At 37.4% G+C, this 22,179-nt stretch overlaps 2 protein-coding genes across 4 annotated transcripts; one reads left to right on the plus strand and one right to left on the minus strand.

Moving 5' to 3' along the window:
* Window positions 1-894: 894 nt before the first annotated feature.
* Window positions 895-11,205, minus strand: LOC121974564 (LEAF RUST 10 DISEASE-RESISTANCE LOCUS RECEPTOR-LIKE PROTEIN KINASE-like 2.3). 2 transcript variants are annotated; one of them, XM_042525676.1, is made up of 4 exons: window positions 10,337-11,205; window positions 9,572-9,637; window positions 2,960-3,007; window positions 895-2,105 (listed from the first exon to the last, which is right to left on the minus strand). In XM_042525676.1, exons 1-4 carry the CDS (start codon window positions 11,103-11,105, stop codon window positions 1,054-1,056), a joined length of 1,935 nt encoding a protein of 644 aa, XP_042381610.1. In that variant the 5' UTR covers window positions 11,106-11,205; the 3' UTR covers window positions 895-1,053. The 2 variants fall into 2 exon arrangements, with proteins under 2 accessions (XP_042381610.1, XP_042381609.1); XM_042525675.1 differs by having other exon boundaries at window positions 895-2,111.
* A 1,693-nt stretch (window positions 11,206-12,898) lies between these two features.
* On the plus strand, window positions 12,899-21,987 carry LOC121974565 (LEAF RUST 10 DISEASE-RESISTANCE LOCUS RECEPTOR-LIKE PROTEIN KINASE-like 1.2). Of its 2 annotated transcripts, XM_042525678.1 has the most exons (5): window positions 12,899-13,740; window positions 14,351-14,416; window positions 19,945-19,992; window positions 20,542-20,784; window positions 20,853-21,987. In XM_042525678.1, the coding sequence occupies exons 1-5, from the start codon at window positions 12,960-12,962 to the stop codon at window positions 21,788-21,790; spliced, it is 2,076 nt and encodes a 691-aa protein (XP_042381612.1). In that variant the 5' UTR covers window positions 12,899-12,959; the 3' UTR covers window positions 21,791-21,987. The 2 variants fall into 2 exon arrangements, with proteins under 2 accessions (XP_042381612.1, XP_042381613.1); XM_042525679.1 differs by lacking the exon at window positions 14,351-14,416.
* The last annotated feature ends 192 nt before the right edge of the window (window positions 21,988-22,179 follow it).

Here is a 22,179-nt window from a genome sequence, read left to right on the forward strand (position 1 = left end):
GTCTGAGACCGGGGACCCTTCTCTCTTCCCTCCGGATCAGATCTCCCGCTTCAACGCCCTCCGAGGTTTGATCCTCCTTTCACCTCGGGATCGATTGGTTTTGAAATGTGTGCAATTGAGTGACAAGTTGGTTGATTATTAGGGTTATTACTAGGGTAATATAGTAATTCTGATTATTAATTAGTCGGTTGCTTTGATCTTTCCAGCAAGAGATGTGAATGAAGTTTCCAAAATATCAAGAAAAAAAAATCTTTTGGGGTTCAAGCTTGCGTGTCCGATTACGAGCTTTACAATGTCGTTACTTTCTCTGATTTTTGGAATCCATTAGCTGGACCTCTTCATTCCTGTTTCAGTAGTTCATTGGTTTAAATATTCTAGACCATCCTAAACATTCTTGGTCTAGGGAAGAATTTTAACTAGAAATAAGTTTAGTCTCACTTGACTCCCATAAAGATTTAGATGCATATTTCTACCCCTAAAAAGTTTGCAGATCCTGTAAAAATTCATTGACTTAATTCAATCACAGTTTGAAATTGTTCCTACATTCAAATTGTTGCTAAACTATTTGCCAAGAATTTCTCTTTGTTGTTACTTTGTACAAACAAAATTAGAGATAGACAGAATCTCTTCACCTCTGCAATCAATATGATGGAAATTATAATGAACAACTACTATCTCTTCACCTCTGCAATCAATATGATGGAAATTAGAATGAACAACAACTATCTTTCCCATATAATTCTTTAATCTTAATGGACTATCTTATCTTGATGCTTGTTATGGGTGATAAAGGGAATATATCGCTCTATTATTAGCTTGGCATATGATAAACAATTATTTGTGCAACTCTTTTACAACATTATGACTTCACAAACATTTAAACAATATTTGTTTTCCAATATAATCTCACCACACAAAACATAATTAAGAAATTACTTTGATCACAGATTACATTCAAGCCAAATGTTGTATAGGCTTGATTTTGTTTTATTGTTCAGAATACTGTGGAAAAAAAAATAATATTACATCATTTAATAATCTTCAAATGGCACTCTAACTGAATTCTGGTTTTGGTGGCATTTGCAGGTCCATGATGCTTCCTTCCAACATGTTGATAACCATGCTAATTGAAGGTCTATTTTCTGGCTTTATCTGTATGCACCATAACCCCACTATCATCATCTTTTTTGCAATTTCTTTAGTCTTAGGATTAGCATCAGTCTCAGGACTAACAAGACTGGCATCAGGAGTGACTAAATCATAGTACTTATTGAAATTGTCATAAACCCAGTCTGGAAAATAAATTTCACTGCTATGGTCTGCCATTGCTTTGAAGTTCTTTCTCCCTCCAACCATTTCTAATATCATCATTCCGTAGCTATAAACATCCGACTTACTGGATATCACTCCAAAGCTTCTAGAGAAGAGTTCTGGAGCGATATACCCTGGCGTTCCCCTCATAGCCATTGTTGAGATAACACTATCCTTTCGTAGGCACATCTTGGCCAATCCAAAATCTGAAATTTTGGGATGAAAATCTTGGTCCAATAAGATATTATGGGGCTTTATATCAAAGTGAACGATGCGGGTGTTGCATCCTCTATGCAAGTACTCTAGACCTTGCGCTATGCCTTTCGCAATATTATATAACTTCTCCCAGCTTAGTTGGGTATTTTTCATATCTGATTTGTTGCTAAAGATGAACTTCTCCAGGGATCCATTCTGCATGAACTCGTAAACTAGAGCTCTCTTTGATCCCTCTAAGCAAAATCCAAGAAGTCCAACAATGTTGACATGGGAGGTTCGACTGATGCTCTCTACCTCGTTGATGAACTCTTGTCCATCGCCTTTGGATTCACTCAGGAGTTTCACAGCAACCAAATGGCCATCTTTGAGTGAACCTTTGAATACAGAACCATAACCTCCTTTCCCAAGCATGTCACTGAAAGAATTTGTCATTCTTTTTATTTCTGAATATGTGTATCTCTTTGGAGTTGACTCGTACTGAAGCACTATGGCTTCGATAGCTTGGTTTTCTTTCTCACCTTGCTTTCTAAATCGTAGAAGCCAAATTGAGAGAAAACTTGAAAGGGCAACCATTATACCTGCAGCTGCCATGCTCATTTCATGATTATTGAAAATGAAATAATGTGCATAATTTTATATAATTGTATTTACCATCTTGATTGATCTCTGTTAAATAATAATAATGAATATTATGTTTATATAATAAAGTTTTATAATATATTTTAGTGTATTATTTAATATTTCAAAATTTAATGTTTAAATATTTTATGACCAGAAATTAAACTTAAAACTATGTTATGATATGGTAAATTATATTATAATTTTTTTTAAAAAAAATCTATTTAGAAAATTAAAATATTACTATTTAGAATATAATTGATACCAATAAATAAATAAAGAATATTATTATGTGTAACTAAATCATTAAATAGGAAAATAAAGCAGTGCCAATGTATAAAAACTGTTTGAATAATAATAACAATCAATCAAAAGATATTTATATTTAAAAATATTATAATGCATTTTTTATTAATAAAAAAAGTAAAAAATGAAAAATCTGGTACAAATATACAATCAAATTTAAAATTCAATTGATTTGTTTTATTCTAATATATTATCATTATTTTATTAAAAGCAACAAAAAAAAGTTTTTTAAAAATATACATTATTCAAGCACTATACATTGTAAAATTATTCTGTAAAAACAATTTTTATATTTTGATTACCAAATACTAAATGACACTCACAATTCACGCAATCATTTTAGCTTAAAAGCATATTTTGTAAATCATCTTTTGACTTGTAATTAAGTTCTAAATTATGTTAACAAAGTGCATTTTAGTATAAAGTATTTTTTTTCAAATGTTCTTTTGAAATGTAAATTTAATCCTAAACTTAATCGAAGATGGTGAAAACAAGTGTTAATAATTACCTACAACAACTCCAATTATCAATACTTTATTAGGCTTCCTCCCACCACCTGCACCATATACAAATAATTTCCTTTACAATATGTATTACTCAGTGTAAACCAATAATTTATCACAAGAAAATGCAGTCTTTGACCCATTAACTTTAATTTATTCCTTAATTGAATCATTGTTTAATTTTTTTATATCTTGTGACGGGTTATATGGAGTTCAGAGTCCCAGGTCGTCTTCCCCTAGTTCTATCTTGTTCCCTTACACAATTTCGATATTATTTTTGGGATGAATTCACTAAATGAAACGGCGTCTAAATCATATAGGGGACTAGGATAGGACCAGGGGAAGGGCTTGATTATGTGTTGGACAAACTAATTTATTGCTGGAAATATTAGGAATTAGTTGAATTTAAATATATTAAATTAAATTTAATTTATCTGTATCTGAGTAGATAATCTCAGGTTGTCAGCAGGAGTTGTTTTTACTTAGTGCTAAGCGCAGATTGGTCGAGCAGACAAAGAGGTCGACCGGGTAGATCGGCTGAATGGATCGGACAATATAGCTGACCGTGCTATATAGCAGATCAGGCAAAGCGACTAAACGAGCGAACGGTCGTGCAGCCAAGCGGAGGAAGAGGCTGAGCAAGCGGTCGGCTAGACGAACTGACCAAGCGAGCGAGTGAGTGGCTGCTGTTAAAAGAAGAATAGAAAGAAGATAAAATAGGAGAGTAATAATTAATCTTATTGTTTGTTGATATTTGCCCTCAAGACAATACAATATATAGGAATTAAACAAGTACTTGGTCAATTAACCAATTAATAAATAACAGAATAATTCTATAAATTATTCTGAGAATTATTCTAATAATTATAATAGAATTATTAGAATAATCCTAAAAATTAATTTGATTTGATTTAATGATTTGATCCGGTCAATTCTGGTAATTCTCTTTTATCTCTTTTACCCCCCGACAAACTTAACGGGAGATCTTTGATGTTGAGTTTACTTGCTAACTTGTTGAAACGTTGTCTGGATAATGGCTTAGTAAAGATATCAGCAATTTGATCCTCAGCAGAGATATAAGAGACGGATAATTGTTGAGTTGTCTCACGTTCACGAACAAAATAAAAATCAATCTCCACATGTTTTGTACGAGCATGAAAGATTGGATTTGCTGTGAGATATGTTGCTCTAATATTGTCACACCAAATTTTTGGTGCAATATTTGATGCAAGATGAAGTTCAGAGAGAAGTTATTAAAGCCAAATAATTTCAGACGTTGTATTTGCTATAGCTTTATATTCTGCCTCAGTACTTGAACGAGATACCGTAGGTTGCTTCTTCGAATTCCATGAGATAAGATTTCGTCCAAGAAATATTGCATATCCACTAGTAGAGCGTCTATCTTCAGGAGAACTTGCCCAATCCGCATCACTATAGGCATGTAAATCTCGAGACGATTGACGATATAAAAGAAGACCATGTAGAATAGTACCTTTGAGATAGCGAAGTATTCTTTTTACATTATCCCAATTTTGTTCAGTTGGAACATGCATGAATTGACAAGCACGATTTACTGCAAAAGTAATATCAGGGCGTGTGATAGTGACATATTGTAAGGCTCCAACAATACTTCGATAAATCTGTGGATCAGACAGAGCAGGAGAGGATGCAAATGGAGAGTTGTTTATAGCAATTGGTGTAGAGACCGGACGTGCTCCATCCATTTTGGCTCTTTGAAGAAGTCTAGTAATGTATTTGCTCTGAGAGAGAAGATAGTCATCCTCATGTGGAATAAGCTCAATACCAAGAAAAAAACGAGCAATGCCCAAATCTCGGGTAGGAAATTCTTGATTGAGAAGACTTAATAAAGTTATGATGCCCTTGTGATCATTACCGGTTATCAGGATGTCATCCACATAAATAAGAAAAAATATCATAGACCCATCATTATATTTGTGAAATAGAGACGAGTCAGTCTTTGATCCAGAAAATCCTTGAGATTGTAACCAATTAGATAGTCGATGAAACCATGCACGAGGAGCTTGTCGAAGACCATATAAAGATTTCTTAAGTTGGCAAACATGAGATGGAAATTGTGGATGAATGAACCCAGGTGGTTGCTCCATAAATACAGTTTCCTCAAGATGACCATGGAGAAACGCATTTGAGATGTCCAATTGGCGTACAGACCAATTGGAACTAACAGCTATCGATAATAATAGTCTGACAGATGTAATCTTGATGACTGGACTAAAAGTGTCATTGAAGTCAATACCTGGTTACTGACTAAAACCTTTGGCTACAAGTTGAGCTTTGTATCGTTCAAGAGAGCCATCAGCTCGATACTTAAGACGGAATATCCATTTAGAGCCCACAACATTCATTGAGGAAGTGCGTGGAACTAGACTCCATGTTCCATTGCGAAGAAGTGCATCAAATTCTGTAGCCATTGCACTACGCCAATTTGGATCCTTGTTTGCTTGCGTAAAACAAGTTGGTTCAATAGATTTTGAAGAAACCACTAGAGCCCGTGGAAGAGGATATCGAGTTGCATTTGGTGGGCAACGTTCATAAATGTCACTAATGGGAAGCATGCGACGAGGAGCATTATCATCTGAATCACTTGTTGATGGTGATAAGGAAGTAGGCTGACATGGTGATGTAGATGACGGACTTGCATTATCCGAGGATTCAGAACTAGAGAGCATATTATCCTCAACCGGCGAGGCTTCCAAGATTGGAGTAGCATCCTGAGGTGATTCTGATGGTATAGGGGAGTTATTAGAGAGCGGAGCAGGACCTAGGATGCCATCATTTCTGACAATATTAGGTGGTATTAAGAAGGTGTCACCTGTATCTGGAGGAGAGATCGAAGAAGATACTGAAAAAGGGAATAGAGTCTCATCAAAAGTAACATGTCGTGAAATATAAATTCGACCTGTTGGTATATGTAAGCAACGATAACCATGGTGCAAATTGCTGTAACCAAGGAAAACACATTGTAGTGAACGAGAGTCAAGTTTGTGTTTAGAGTAGGGGCGTAACCATGGATAACATGCGCAACCAAAAATTCGAAGGGAAGTGTAATTAGGAGTTTGATTATAAAGTGTTTCAAAAGGACATTTATGATTGAGCAATGGAGTAGGGAGTCGATTTATGAGATATACAGCAGTGGTAACAGCTTCATTCCAAAATTTACGTGGAACTGATGCATGATGAAGAAGAGCTAAGGCAGTTTCGACTATGTGTCTATGTTTTCTCTCAGCAGAGCCATTTTGTTCCGGAGTGTGAGGACAAGAGACTCGATGAACAATTCCACAAGAGACAAGATGACGATGGAGAGCTTGATATTCACCTCCCCAATCAGAATGAAAAGAAAGTATTTTACGATTAAAATATCGTTCAACTTGATTTTGAAATTTACAGAATATATTCAATAAATCAGATTTTCTTTTCATAGGATAGAGCCAAGTATATTTACTAAAATGATCAATAAAGGTAACATAATATTGGAAACCTTGGTTAGATAAAACAGGTGCAGGGCCTCAAACATCAGAATGAATTAATTCAAGTGGGAAATTAGAAACATAATCGGATGAATAGAAAGGTAGCTTATGACTTTTAGATTCCATGCAGGCCCTACATGAATGAGATGGAGATGAGGTAATGGAAGTAGGTAAACCATACCTATTGATGATTGACTGGACAATATGAAGAGAAAGATGACCAAGTCGAGCATGCCAAGCTGGTTTATTTGTGCGTTCACCAACAAAAGCTTTGATTGAAAAACTTTGAAGATAGTAGAGGCCATTTTTGATTCTCCCATGAAACACAATAGCATTTGTTCCTTTATCTTTTATAAGATAATGATTATAATGAAACTCAAAAATGACATTGTTATCAAGACAAAACTGACGGGTAGAAAGTAAATTTTTAGTGATAGATGGAACATGAAAGATATTGCACATGTGAAAAGTTCGATTAGATAAATGAATATATGTGTTTCTAAGATTAGCAATTTGCAAACCTGAGCCATCGCCTACTTGAACCGTATCTGAGCCATAATATGACATTACGTCTGTAAGGATATTATAATCCGATGTGACATGATGAGTTGCTCCAGTGTCAATATACCAATCAGTAGATGAAAACTCTGGGGTTTTACCGCAAGTAGGCACAGATGAAAGAGCTTTAGGATATGCTTGTGAAATAGACGGTTGTCTTGAGACTGTAGAACCACCAATGAAATTTGAGGCAAATCTTTGAGAGCATAGATTTCCAGGATGACCAATGATGTGACAAATTTGACATTTTACCCGAGAGTAATCAAATCTTTTAGGGCATAAATTTCCAGTATGGCCAATGATGCGACAAATTTGACATCGGACTGAATTTTGTTTTTGGCCTCCTTGATAGTGTTGAGTATTTGACATCTAAAGTAAAATAACTTATCTTGTAGAGAGACTGGATCGCCGGAAAGGGGGCCTTTCTCCTGGAGAAACTCCCCTTGGAGGAAATAGAAGCCTTAGCTGGAGCAACCACTTGTTGTCGATGTCGAGGTTTGGTCGGCGTTCGGTGGACAGCGGCGGTAGCACAAAAGGAGAAGCCCTTTTGTCGTCTTGTTTTGCAGTTCCAAAAGAAACTCCTCTTTTGTCTTGGGCGGCGGTAGAAAAAGGAAGGGAAGAGGATTTGTGAGGGAGAATTAAGAGAAAGAAAAGGAACGAAGGATCATGGCTCTGATACCATGTTAAAAGAAGAATAGAAAGAAGATAAAATAGGAGAGTAATAATTAATCTTATTGTTTGTTGATATTTGCCCTCAAGACAATACAATATATAGGAATTAAACAAGTACTTGGTCAATTAACCAATTAATAAATAACAGAATAATTCTATAAATTATTCTGAGAATTATTCTAATAATTATAACAGAATTATTAGAATAATCCTAAAAACTAATTTGATTTGATTTAATGATTTGATCCGGTCGATTCTAGTAATTCTCTTTTATCTCTTTTAGTTGCAAGTGGTCGGCCTAGCAGACTGACAGAGCGGGCAACCGGGCAAACGAGCGAACGATTGAGCGAGCGTGCAAGCAACCGAGCAAACTGAGTGGTCAAATGGGCAAGTCGCAGACCAAGTGACCGAGCGGCCAGACAAGCATGCAGCCGATCGAGTGACTGCAGAATTCGAGCGAGCGGATGGACCAAGACCTGTGAGGGTGGCAGTTTCCTTGAAACAGATTCGCCTTATCTCGGGTCGTCTGTTTTTCAAGATACAATGGTGAACCGCGGGGTTTGTTTCCTAGGATACAATGGTGAATCATGATCCCCACGAATCACAGATGGTCATGGCGAATTGAGAGGTACTCGACTGCTAAGAGAAGCGAAATGTAGGTGGAGAGCTTCAACTTTTTGAACGTGTAACCTTTTGCGGGAAGAATGATGCGGGTTCAAAAGAGCAAATTTCTAAAGGCTATAATTTTTTACTCAAGTATCAGAACGAAGTATTGTTTGGCTTGAATCGAAGCTTGTTCAGAGACTTAGATTTGTTACTATATGGAATCCGTAATCGGCCAATTTTCAGATCCAAAAAATATTGTTTAGAGTCTTTTCGGAGGTTCCGAACATCTTTTTTACTATTTTTAGTAATTTTCATATTTTTTGTATTTAGAGTATTTTTGGTATTGTCGTCTTGCTATTAAGTTTCGTCCTATTTAGTTGTTTTGAAACAATTTTGATTATTACTACTTCTAACTGTCATCTCCTTCTTGGAACGTCGAGTTTTTCCTATTTCCTGGTATTTCCTTTCGAATCAACATGTTGTAGATGGTTGCTTCAGGTATTCGTGAGCGAATTAACGGATTCAATAACTTGCATTGCGGCAATAAACAACTAGTGCATCAACCAGAACCTCCCAACACCATCCTTCTCAAACTAGTATACATGTGTATACTGCATAGAAGTTAGAAACTAGCTTCAAACACCAATTATTTTCCAAAATTACACGCATAACCAAAAACGGATAACCAGTATTCTAAATCTGACCAAAGCCAAAATCTGGCTTTGGAAGAATGGTTGGGCATTGAAACCATTTTTGTATGTGCATGTAGTGTCACTTGTTTTAAATTCATACTTCCCCCATGATTTATCTACTTTTTAATCCCTCCCCCTGACCAAAGCCAACAGTATCACTTGTTTTAAATGCATACTCCCCATGATTTATTTACTTTTTAATATATATATTGCCTCTTATGGTTTACAAAAGACTCCATGAATTTAATGTCATTTCTTTCCCATACAAACAATAACTTCTCTGTCACATGCGTTGCACATGTGACAATAAGCTGAGGGTATATTCACAAAAGTTTAAATGGTCAGATTAATTGGGTAGACGATTAGAGTTTTGGTCTATAGAGATCTTGTTTCTTTTGTCCAACATCTTGCATTATTACCATTCGATAAGCGATGAGCAAGTGAAGTGTTTACAACTAAAATGCCTCTTCTGTTTGAATTAATGGAACATGAAATGAAAAATACTATGCAACCAAATCTTATATCAAGGAAGAAAAACAAAAGGGGTGTCATGCCGAGACCCACTCATGCTTTTTGGATTTACCTAGTGGTTGGTATGTGGGGCCGGGCAGTCCACCTCCAGGATTAGTCGAACCGAAAGCCTGGATACCTAGATTACCAAAGAAAAGAAGAAACGGAAAAAATAAAAAGAGTTAAAGGAACACTTTTAAGATTTTCTTATAGATGCTTGCTCGTTTTAGAAGAGGCCTAAACAGTTCAAGGAAAAAAATGTTGAAGAGTAGAAAAGTTAGGAAACACGTCGAACAATTCAACAAACGAATATAAGATGAAATCATAATTTTATTCTTTCAGTCTCCTACTCAGTCTTGTCCATGTGCACTGCACATAGATGCATACTGTTCTATCAGTTAGTGTTGATGGAGGAGGGAATATTTTCTATTTTGTAAACTATGAGAGGTAAAATATAATATTTTAAACTGTTCTATCAGTTAGTGTTGATGGAGGAGGTAATATTTTCTATTTTGTAAACTATGAGAGGTAAAATATAATATTTTAAACTAGGCAAAAATGAAAAAACATATGAACTACAAAGAGCAACATGAAAATTTCTCTAAAGACGGGAAGGACAGCACTAACTGTCTACGTATTACACAGGAACTGAAGTTACCGTCATATCATCAATTGAAACTGCCATCTCTAGTCATAGCGTCTTGGTGGAGTATTCAGATGAGCAGATGAGAAATTAGTTGTATGACTATATTTCACTAATTGAACAATAGCAGGGGAAATTTCTAAAACGATCACGCGGAAAAAAAGTAAAATAACAGGGCAAGATATGGAAACGTACATTGGAATTGTTCAATTTTTCCGTCCGAGCAGAAACAGGCGGGAACGAGGTCATAGTTCGTTTTATTATACCCACACCGGCCACCTGAGCTCTGGCAGTCAGTACAATCTCTGTTGGCGTCACCTGACCAATTTAGTTCGAACCCCCTTTTCAATGCTTGTGCGTACTCAATTCTGAGCTGACCCGGATCTGTTGGTAGATGTGATCGCAGGACCGGCGAAACGAAGATTTCATTGCAACGCTGAGTAAAGGATTCCGGAATTGATCGAAAAACATAATTTTCGCCGGGAGGAAGGCAAGAAATCGAGTTATTGGTCCATTCACCATCCTCGGTGCAGTCGTAGAGGAAGGTGAGATTGGCGTCGTTGTCAGTGTAGGACAAAGACAAATTGGAAAACCAGGTGACGCTATGATTGACTCTGGAACAAGACTCTGACTCGGTGGAGATGATGAAAGCGTCATCTGCGAGGATGATGACTCCGGTTCTGTAGTTGATGTCTAAGACCCTGTATCTGTCGTTCCCGAGGAGGAGGATTGGGGTGTAGTAAGGCGACTCGCAGGTCACATTGAAGCCTTGGTAGCCGCAGTAGGTATTGTTGTTCTGGAGAAAATCAGATGATTTCCAGAAGGGATAGGAGATGTTGACCCCGCCGCAGAGCGCCGGCATGGAGTTTGGGCAGGAGTACTCGCTGCGAGAGGGGACAGAGAAGAGCACGAGGAGGAGGCAATCAAGGAGGAGAAGAGGAAAAGATACGGCTTCGCCCAACATCTTGGGAATACTTTGCCGAGGAAGGAACTGCTAATCACGAGGTGTCGTCAAATGAGGTTCCTGATTTGCTTAGGAAAATTACCAAGGCGTGTTATTCGGGATGGACGACGACTCGTGAAGTTGCCTAGTTGGACTTGACTCGGGAGTGATGACATCAACAAGGTGGGGTCGGGAGGCTTGGAAATATCTTGGAAACGACATGTGTATTGACTTTGACTAATCCAAAGAGTCTCCCACAATAATAATTTAAAAGTTACTTTATAACCATGAGAATTATTAGAGTTAGTAAGTTATGAATAAAGACCTGAGGTTTATTCAGCAGGTATCGGTCACGTCATTACGTCAATAATGACCCAGAGCCAGAAGACTTTAGAGACCCAGATTTAATTAGTCGTGAGTCACGCAAATAATTAAGAAAGAAAATCTCTGAACTCATTGTAAATAACAAGAACACGCACTGCGCTCTTCCTACATAAAATTTTCGATTTACCGTTCATTGATTGATTTATTAAGGAATGATTTATGGGAAAATTTACCTGCAGTCTTCATCGGTAAACAAATTTTTACATACAATTCTCATTCATGAAAATTTTTATTTTCACTCCCCATTCAAATATATTTATCTAATTGTCATGATATTTTTAGATACAAAAAGTTTAAAAATCAGTATAAATTCTCTTAAATTCAATATATTAAATTAGAATCTAATATATTTTGCACAGAGGATTAGACTGAAATTGCCAACTATCAATATCATAAGAGAAGAAGAATCGTAGCGTAGCCATAGAAAAGAAAGGTTTTGATTCAAAGGAATAAGAAAAAAAAAGAAGATTGAATATTCATAAAGGAAAAGAACTTTAGGAGAATTCTCATTCTCAATTCAAATCGAAAATGTTAGAGGGTGCCGGAGCTGCTACAATTGCTTTAGCGGGAGCTGCTGTCGGTATTGGAAACATATTCAATTCTTTGATCCATTCCGTGGCGCGCAATCCTGGCTAAACAATTATTTGGTTATGCCTGGGCTTTGCTCTAACCGAAGCTATTGCCCTCTTTGCCCTAGGCCTTTCTGATCTTATTCGTTTTCTAATCTAATCCATTCCTTCTAAGAAGGAAGAGGGGGCTAGGAACTATCAAATTGAGTACGTTTTTTTTTCATCTCAAAATATATTCAATTTTAATTTAATGTGCTGAATTTAATAGGAATTATACTCATTTTTAGACTATTGTATCGAAAAATATGAGGATTAATTTCGATAGAAAATATACTAGATCCTAGTATAGAATACTAGATTATAGTGTAAAGTGCTAAATTTAACAAGAATTATATTTATTTTTAGACTTTTATACCTAAAAAATAAGAGGGACAATTTTAATAGAAAATATACTCGATTTTTAATATAAAGTACTGACTTTAAAAAGAATTATACAATTATACTCGTTTTTAGACTTTTTGTACCTAAAAAAAATCTGAGGGGCAATTTATGTATCAATATTTGCATGAGGGAGTTGAAAAAAGTAATACTTTATATGCAGGGAGTGAAAATAAAATTTTTTGGACATGAAAATTATATGTAAAATTATCATTATGATTATGAATTTTTCTCTAATTTACCGATAATTTATCTATCTTTTTTTTTAAAAAAAAACTTGCCGGGCCAAAAATCAAAGAGAAGGTAAAAAATCAAATTGCATTTGTTTTTTTTTTTAAAAAAAATGTAGCTACGGAATCAAAAAGCAGGACGCCGCGTTAAACTATAAAGTTGCCCAACTCGTACACAAGAGAAAACAAAGTCGCCTCTTTTTCCCCCAATTTCAGTCTCCTTCCTTCCTTCTAACCACCCACCCCAACAGCCGATGGCTGCTGGATTCCGGTCACGGTCGCCCCCTCCGCCGCGTCTGCTTTCCCTCCTCGTCCTCGTCCTTTGCCTCCTCGTGCTCTTCTCTGTCCCCTCTCGCGGCGAGTACTCCTGCCCAAACTCCACGCCGGCGCTCTGCGGCGGGGTCAACATCTCCTACCCCTTCTGGAAATCATCTGATTTTCTCCAGAACAACAATCCCTACTGCGGCTACCAAGGCTTCAACGTGACCTGCGAGCCTGACTCCCTCCCAATCCTCCGACTCGGGGACTACAACTACACTGTCTTAGGCATCGACTACAAAACCAGAGTAATCTCCCTTGCAGATGCCGAAATCTTCAACCCCGGATCAGATCATTGTCCCAGAGGCTTGCATAACGTCACCTTGTCTTCCGACGTATCTTTGTCCTACATTAACAACGACGTCAATATCACCTTCTTCTTCAACTGCGACTACGATGAATCACAAGACAACTTTATTTCTTGCGCTAATACCGGCAAAAATTATGTTTTTGGAGAAAATATGGAATACGTTCCTGAGAACTGCAATGAAATACTCGTTTTGCCGGTCCTGCGATCAAATCTAGCAGATCCGGGTCAGCTTGGAAGAGATTTTGCATCAGTATTGCGGCTGGGATTCCAACTAAATTGGTCATACGACACCAACGGAAATTGTGCTGACTGCCAGAGCTCAGGTGGCATGTGTGGGTATAATAAAACGAACTATGACCTCGTTCCCGCCTGTTTCTGCTCCGACGGAAAAATTGAACAATTCCAATGTACGTTTCCATATCTTGCCCTGTTATTTTACTTTTTCCGCTTGATCGTTTTAGAAATTTCCCCTGCTATTGTTCAATTAGTGAAATATAGTCATACAACTAATTTCTCATCTGCTCATCTGAATACTCACCAAGACACTATGGCTAGAGATTGCAGTTTCAATTGATGATATGACGGTAACTTCAGTTCCTGTGTAATACGTAGACAGTTAGTGCTGTCCTTCCCGTTTTTCATGTTGCTCTTTGTAGTTCATCTGCTTTTTCATTTTTGTCTATATAGTTTAAAATATTATATTTTACCTCTCATAGTTTACAAAATAGAAAATATTCTCCCCTCCATCAACACTAACTGATAGAACAGTAGGCATCTATGTGCAGTGCACATGGACAAGACTGAGTAGGAGACTGAAAGAATAAAATTATGATTTCATCTTATATTCGTTTGTTGAATGGTTCGTCGTGTTTCCTAACTTTTCTACTTTTCAACATTTTTTTCCTTAAAACTGTTTTAGTCCTCTTCTAAAACGAGCAAACATCTATAAGAAAATCTTAAAAGTGTTCCTTTAACTCTTTTTATTTTTTCTATTTCTTCTTTTCTTTGGTAATCTAGGTATCCAGACCTTCGGTTCGACTAATCCTGGAGGTGGACTGTCCGGCCCCACATACCAACCACTAGGTAAATCCAAAAAGCATGAGTGGGTCTCGGCATGACACCCCTTTTGTTTTTCTTCCTTGATATAAGATTTGGTTGCATAATATTTTTCATTGCATGTTCCATTAATTCGAACAGAAGAAGCATTTTAGTTGTAAACGCCTCACTTGCTCATCGCTTATCGAATGGTAATAATGCAAGATGTCGGATAAAAGAAACAAGATCTCTATAGACCAAAACTCTAATCGTCTACCCAATTAATCTGACCATTTAAACTTTTGTGAATATACCCTCAGCTTATTGTCACATGTGCAACGCATGTGACAGAGAAGTTATTGTTTGTATGGGAAAGAAATGACATTAAATTCATGGAGTCTTTTGTAAACCATAAGAGGCAATATATATATTAAAAGGTAAATAAATCATGGGGAGTATGCATTTAAAACAAGTGATACTGTTGGCTTTGGTCAGGGGGAGGGATTAAAAAGTAGATAAATCATGGGAAGTATGAATTTAAAACAAGTGGTACTACATGCACATAGAAAAATGGTCTCAATGCCCAACCATTCTTCCAAAGCCAGATTTTGGCTTTGGTCAGATTTAGAATACTGGTTATCAGTTTTTGGTTATACGTGTAATTTTGGAAAATAATTGGTGTTTGAAGCTAGGTTCTAACTTCTATGCAGTATACACATGTATACTAGTTTGAGAAGGATGGTGTTGGGAGGTTCTGGTTGATGCACTGTTTGTTTATTGCCGCAATGCAAGTTATTGAATCCGTTAATTCGCTCACGAATACCTGAAGCAATCATCTACAACATGTTGATTCGAAAGGGAATACCAGGGAATAGGAAAAACTCGACGTTCCAAGAAGGAGATGACAGTTAGAAGTAGTAATAATCAAAATTGTTTCAAAACAACTAAACAGGACGAAACTTAATAGCAAGACGACAATACCAAAAATACCCTAAATACCAAAAATATGAAAATTACTAAAAATAATAAAAAAGATGTTCGGAACCTCCGAAAAGACTCTAAACGATATTTTTGGATTCGAAAGTTGGCAGGTTACGGGTTCCACCGAGTAACAAATCTAGGTCTATGAACGAGCTTCGATTCAAGCCAAACAACTCCTCGTTCTGATACTCGAGTCAAAGTTAACTTCTTACTTCAGTTAAGGTCTTCAGTGTGGCCCAATCTTTTACTACTTGTATCTTAGCTTTGTTAACTTCCAAACCCTCTCCTGAAATCATATACCCCCAAAAACCACCTTGGGACCATAAACACACACTTCTTTATAGCAACATAGAACTTTTCCCTGTGCAACACACTAAAAACCTCCCTCACATGTTGTAGATGTTGCTCCGGAGTCGCACTATATATCAGAATATCATTAAAATGCACCACAACAAATTTACCAATAAACGGCCGCAACAATTGATTCATCACACGCATGAAGGTACTAGGGTTATTGGATAAACCAAAAAGCATCACAATCCACTCAAACAACCTCTCCCTAGTCTTAAAAGATGTTTTCCATTCATCCCTCTGCCTAATACGAATCTAATATCACCCACTCTTCAAATCCAATTTGGTGAACACAGCTGATCCACTAATCTAGTCAAGTAAATCATCTAGACGAGGAATGAGAAAATGGTACCTTGATTTTATTGATGGCCCTGCTATCCACACACATATGCCAAGATCCATCCTTTTTTTATACCAAAAGAGTAGGTACAACACAAGGACTTATGCTTTCCCTTATATGACCCTTAACCAGCAAATCTTCAATATATCATAATTCTTCATGCTCATTCGGGCTCATCTGGTAATGCAATCTATGTGGTAGAGATGCCTCCGACTCCAAATCAATATGATGTTGAATATCTCGAGGAGGCAACTCGTCAAGTAGCTCTTCAGGAAAAATATCACCAAAGTCCACAATTTGTGCGTCCACTAAATTTGGAATAGTGCTAGATTCAGACACTTCCTTGCCCAACCCCTTTTCTGTCTTCTGCAACTCTTGTCCAACTGAGCCATGGATAATAAATCTGGCACTTCACCGATTTTGGTTGCTCCATCGCCTATCGGCAAGGTAGAAGTACAATTTTGATTCCTGCAAATACAAAACTATAAGTATTAGCTTGTCCATTATGATGCACCTCTCTGTCATACTGGCAAGGTCTACCTAACAATTAGTGATATACATCCATCGCTATCACATTACACCAAACAATATCTTTATATTTCAGATAAAAAGAAAGAACTCTTCTAGACACTGATACCACACCTCCCTTCTTAAGTCTTACTAAGTTATAAGGCTTGGGATGATTTTCAGTTTGAATATTTAACTTTTGAACGGCTTCAGCAGATATAATATCTTCACAACTTCCTGCATCTATCACAAAATGACAAACCCTACCTAGAACGTACATGCCAACTAAAAAATATTACTACGCGACCAGACATCATCTATCGATTTCGGTGTCAAACAGGAACATCGCACCACCAATGTTGTCTCGATATCTCCTTCCAACAGCACTTCGTTACCGGCCTCCTCATCATACTCGAGGTCATGTGAACTCTGCTACGTCATCTTCACAATCTTCGTTGTCCATAAACAGTGCTTTCTTTCTTGGAGCCTTCTTACACTCTGACTTCCTGTGTCTAGTCTCTCCACAATTGAAACACTTTAGGCTATCAATTATGTCACTTCCTCTATTAAATTGTCAAATGCCTTTATTGACTCCACATCGTTGCTACTACCAATAGTCACTATCCTCAGAACCCTGCTAGCACTTTCGTACTGAAAATTCCACTATTTCGATGTGCATGTTTCTCCCAAACCAACGCCTTCTGATGTGCAACAGACACTTAAACATGGTCAAACATATTGACAATGTCTTGGATATGGTATTTCAAATCCCCGATATACCGCGCCACCCACTGATCTTTTGTCTCTTGTATTTTGTTCCTTGCAATGAGTTGAAAAAAATCTGAGGTACATTCTTCCACTGACTGGGTACCTTGCTTCAGATTCTACAACCGTTGATACACAATCACTAGAAATTGTATGGTAAAAAGGTTTCTCTCATGAACTTCTTCTTCTCCTAATTGGTAACTTTTGCCATACCCAATCTATTTTGTATCAATTGTAGTTGTTGCTGCCATCAATAGTGTTCTAAAAATCGGCCTAAGCAGTCACCTAGGCGCCGCCTAGGCGCTAGGCGGCCCGCCAGCCTCATCGAAAACATGCTAGTCGGCTAGCCTAGGTAGTTTGGCGCCTAGGCGGGATTAGACGGCCCTAGGCGCCGACTAATTGGTCGAATCGTCTAGGCGCCATGGAAATAGTGTAGGTTTTCATGATTTGTTTTAATTTGGATTTTTAAATTTAAAGCTCAATTAAAAAAACTGAAATATAATATTGAGTTTGTATCCGATGAAGAACAAATTGTTGAAAATTATGGAAAACAAGAAGAAGTAGAATACATTTGTGATATTTTATTAGTTGTGTAATTTTGAACTCATTTTAAATTTGATGTTATTGTGTTGGAGTTATAAAATGTGATTTATTACGTAATTTATGTTGATATCGTGGAATCTGCCTAACGACGCCTAGTCTCCGCCTAGACGGCCTGGGCGCTAATCACTAGTCTAGCGCTCTACTAGCGCCTAGCGAATTTTAAAACCTTGCCGCCATGCAGTCGCTCTTCCGCACAATCTGGTTGCAACCAAGGGCACACACTTGTCTTCAGGCATCTCTTTAAAATCCAGGATTTCCTTCGTAGAGGCCAGCCAAAGCAAGAACACCTCTGGTTGTATACTGCCATGAAACTCAGGAATTTCAGTTCTCATCCCCATCTCCCAACGCGTACGATCATCCTCTACTATTGTTCTGCATCGCCTGTGGGGACCACTTCTTCAAAAGCCTCCTCTCTGTCATCCGTTTCCACATTCGAGTTTGCCCAATGATGGCATTGGACTAGATTTCTTCTATTTAGGTTTTCAAACATCGCCTACCATCTGTTCCATCCATGCATCTATACCTCAACCTATTGCTCCATATCACGTTCGTACATGTTGTTGTCAACGCATTGTTGTCTCCTCAACGACATGACTTCACAAGATTAGTTCGCCTCTGATACCAACTGATTCAACGCAAGCTATTGAATTCGTTGATTCGCCCACGAATACGGGAAACAATCGTTTACAACCTGTTGATTCGAAGGGGAATATCAGAAAATAGGAAAAACTTGACGTTCCAAGAAGGACACGACCGCTAGAAGTAGTAATAATCAAAATTGTTTCAAAACAATTAAACAAGACGCTTATATAAACCTAAAAACCTAATAACAAGACGAAAATACCCTAAATTCCAAAAATACAAAAATTACTAAAAATAGTAAAAAGAATGTTCGGAGCCTCCAAAAAGGCTCTACACGATGTTTTTTGGATCTGAAAGTTGGCCGGTTACGGGTTCCTCTAGGTAATAAATCTCTGAACGAGCTTCGATTCAAGCCAAACAACGCGTCGTTCTAATACCTGAGTTAAAAGTTATGATCTTTGAAAGTTTGCTAGTCGAACCCATATCATTTATCTTTGTTGAGAATGCTTCTGTTGGTATTTTCTTGTAGAAGCTGTTTACTTTTTGTTTGTGCCAAAAAAAGAATCAATTATGTTTTTGTGTCTAATCACGCCACTCTTAACTCCAAGTTGGTGCAGAAAATACATTTTAGTCTTTCTTAGGCTTCCATTCACTTCGACCCTGCACTCCCTATCGTGAAGTTGAGTCGAAGGTTGGATATAAGGTTAACTCATGAAACAAGTTTTATTCGGAACTATCTCCTTTTCTTTATGGATTTTAAGGTGAATATGTTGTCTTGTAGCAAAAAGGACTGGCAGAAAAGATAAAGAAAAAAAACTACTCTTCTGGCTTTCTTATGAATATGGATAACAATTTTGATTTTATGGTTATCCTAGATGATGCAATGTTCCACTGGGCTGAGATGAAGGGTTGTATGTGAGCTAACACATAGGAAATAAGAAATTACTTCACCATGGAGATTTTGGAATGAACCAATCAACCTAAATTATATTCATTTGAATATAGTGACATTTATGTTGTTATCTGTCTATACTTTTAAATGATGCTTTCCAGTAATATATCGAAACAGAAAAAAAGTCCAGTTATTAGACTTTCAAAGTTGATCATTATTTCATTACTAAATTCAAATTTCCTTGAGCTTGGGATGTTGCTGTCTCCTGTAAAAGCTTGAAGTGTTGGACTCTCTAAATCGTGTACGGCCTTGGACTATCAAAATAGTTTAGTCTTGGAGTTTGTAGTGTCAAATACTTGAGCCTACTTGTCACTGTTAGTTATTTGAGAAGGATTTACCCTTCAAACTCAATTTGGACATCTACTTGAGAAGGATTTCTTGTTGTTCTTGTTGTTAGGTTATGCATATTAAAGATTTAGAATGATTTGCCAATCTTCTTAATCGACATTATTGTTTCTGACGTTCTCAAAGAAATTATCTACTTGTCACTTGCAGGTCGACGGCCGAAGCACCACACAGGATTGATAATTGGAATTGCAATAGGCAAGTAACAAGTTGACTTAAAACTAATTAATATTCTTATTTAAGTTTCTAGTAGCTGTGAAAATACCTTTATTGAATGAATATTAATGGATAAAATACAACTAGTAAATTTCATGCTTCATTTAAGATAACTGTTGACAGCATTACAAATTCAAACTTAAAGGATAAAGATTGATTAAAATTGATAACTCATCCTATTTTATTAATCTAAAAAAAAGTATAATTAAAGTTTCACATGAGCTCTTACTATCCTCCTTCCATTAAAGAAAAAGTTATTTTCTTTAGCAGTAGTAGGGGAGGAAGAGCCGTTTGATAATTCTAGAGAAGATGAATATGATCCTCTTTTTAATGGTGCATTAGTTAGTGATCTTATTCGGGGGCGCTGGGGGCGAACGTATTCGTCTTTTGCCACAATTTTTATAGAATGGCTTATTTCAGGAGATTTGTATAATTTGCAGTACTTAAAGCCTTGTCTTTTATTTCTTTTACGTAGTCGCTTCTAGCTCTATGTTGCTCAGCATTGCTTCTCATACTCATGATAAATAGCAGGTGCTTTTGTGGTAGTTGGACTGCTCTGTGCTGGCATTCTCTTCTACTACAAGAAGAAACGGAACTATTCCGCATCCATGAAAAGCTTCATTAGAAGTGCCTCTTCGGGGCCATCCTCCAGGGACCCTGAAAAGTATAGTGTCCATCTCCAGTCCTACATCTTCTCATACGATGAACTACAGGAGGCTACCAATGGCTTTGTTAATGAACTGGGAGATGGAGGCTTTGGCACAGTCTATAAAGGTATAGAAGAAAACAGATATCTTTAAACTTACACAAACTGTATACACAGCTCAAATGTTTCTCTCCAGGCAAGCTTCAAGATGGACGTGTCGTTGCAGTCAAACGTCTATACGAGAACAACTACAGACGGCTAGAGCAGTTCATGAATGAGATTGAAATTCTATCCCGTGTTCGTCATCAGAACCTTGTTGACCTATATGGCTGGACCTCGCGCAACAGTAAGGAGCTCCTGCTGGTTTACGAGTTTATGCCAAATGGCACGGTGGCCGATCACCTCCATGGATCCAGGGCTAGAGAGGGGATACTAACTCTGCCAATGCGCCTAAACATTGCCATTGAGACAGCAGAGGCCCTTGCCTACCTTCATGCAATTGACCCCCCGATCATTCACCGAGATGTCAAAACTAGCAACATTTTGCTTGACAGTAGTTTCCATGTAAAAGTTGCAGATTTTGGGCTTTCACGTTTGTTCCCAACCAATGCCACACATGTCTCTACTGCTCCGCAGGGCACGCCGGGATACTTGGACCCTGAGTATCATCAGTGTTACCAACTCACCGACAAGAGTGATGTGTACAGCTTCGGAGTTGTACTGGTAGAGCTTGTATCCTCCAAACCTGCAGTGGATATTACTCGGCCTAGGAAAGAGATCAACTTGGCGAACTGGGCACTAAATAGGATTCAAAATGGTGAACTTGACCAGTTGGTGGACGAATTCCTGGGATATCAATCGGATCAAGCTGCAAGAAAGACGGTTACGATGGTCTCTGAAGTGGCATTCAGGTGTCTGCAAGATGATGGGGACATGAGGCCGCCCATGAAGGAGGTCCTTGAGGCATTGCTAGCAATTCAGAGCGAGGTATGCAAAGTATCAAAGGGAGGAAAGGAGCCTGGTGACAATGAAGATGATGCGGGATTGTTAAAGAATGTTGTGCCAATGTCGCCGGATACTGTCATGAACCAGTGGGTCAGTAACTCCACTACACCGAACACTAGCAAGGATTAAGTCGTGTAATGTTTCTCACCAGATTTTCCACAACAACATATTCCTTTGTGGATGTGCAGCACTGCGTTGTGTTTGATGGAGGGAATGTACATAGTTAAAAGAGTTTTATCTATGTTCTACGTATTGACATATATTTCCTTGTGGCAAAGTTTGATCTATGTTCCAGTATTTACGTATGTGTTTCAGATTTTATAGAAGAATTTAAACAGTTTGGATAAGAACGAAACATATTGAAAATATCGAAACTCTCCATTGCAAAAGCTATAAAAATTTTATGCAATTGGTTGGATTGTAAAGGAAATAAACGTTTGTGTTTGAGAGTTTGTTTATGGTTGTTTAACATTCACAAGGTGAATAAAATCAGTAAGTTTGAATAATTAAATGAACAT

This window comes from Zingiber officinale, chromosome 4B (genome assembly GCF_018446385.1).
Source record: "Zingiber officinale cultivar Zhangliang chromosome 4B, Zo_v1.1, whole genome shotgun sequence".
Classification (NCBI taxonomy): Eukaryota; Viridiplantae; Streptophyta; class Magnoliopsida; order Zingiberales; family Zingiberaceae; genus Zingiber; species Zingiber officinale.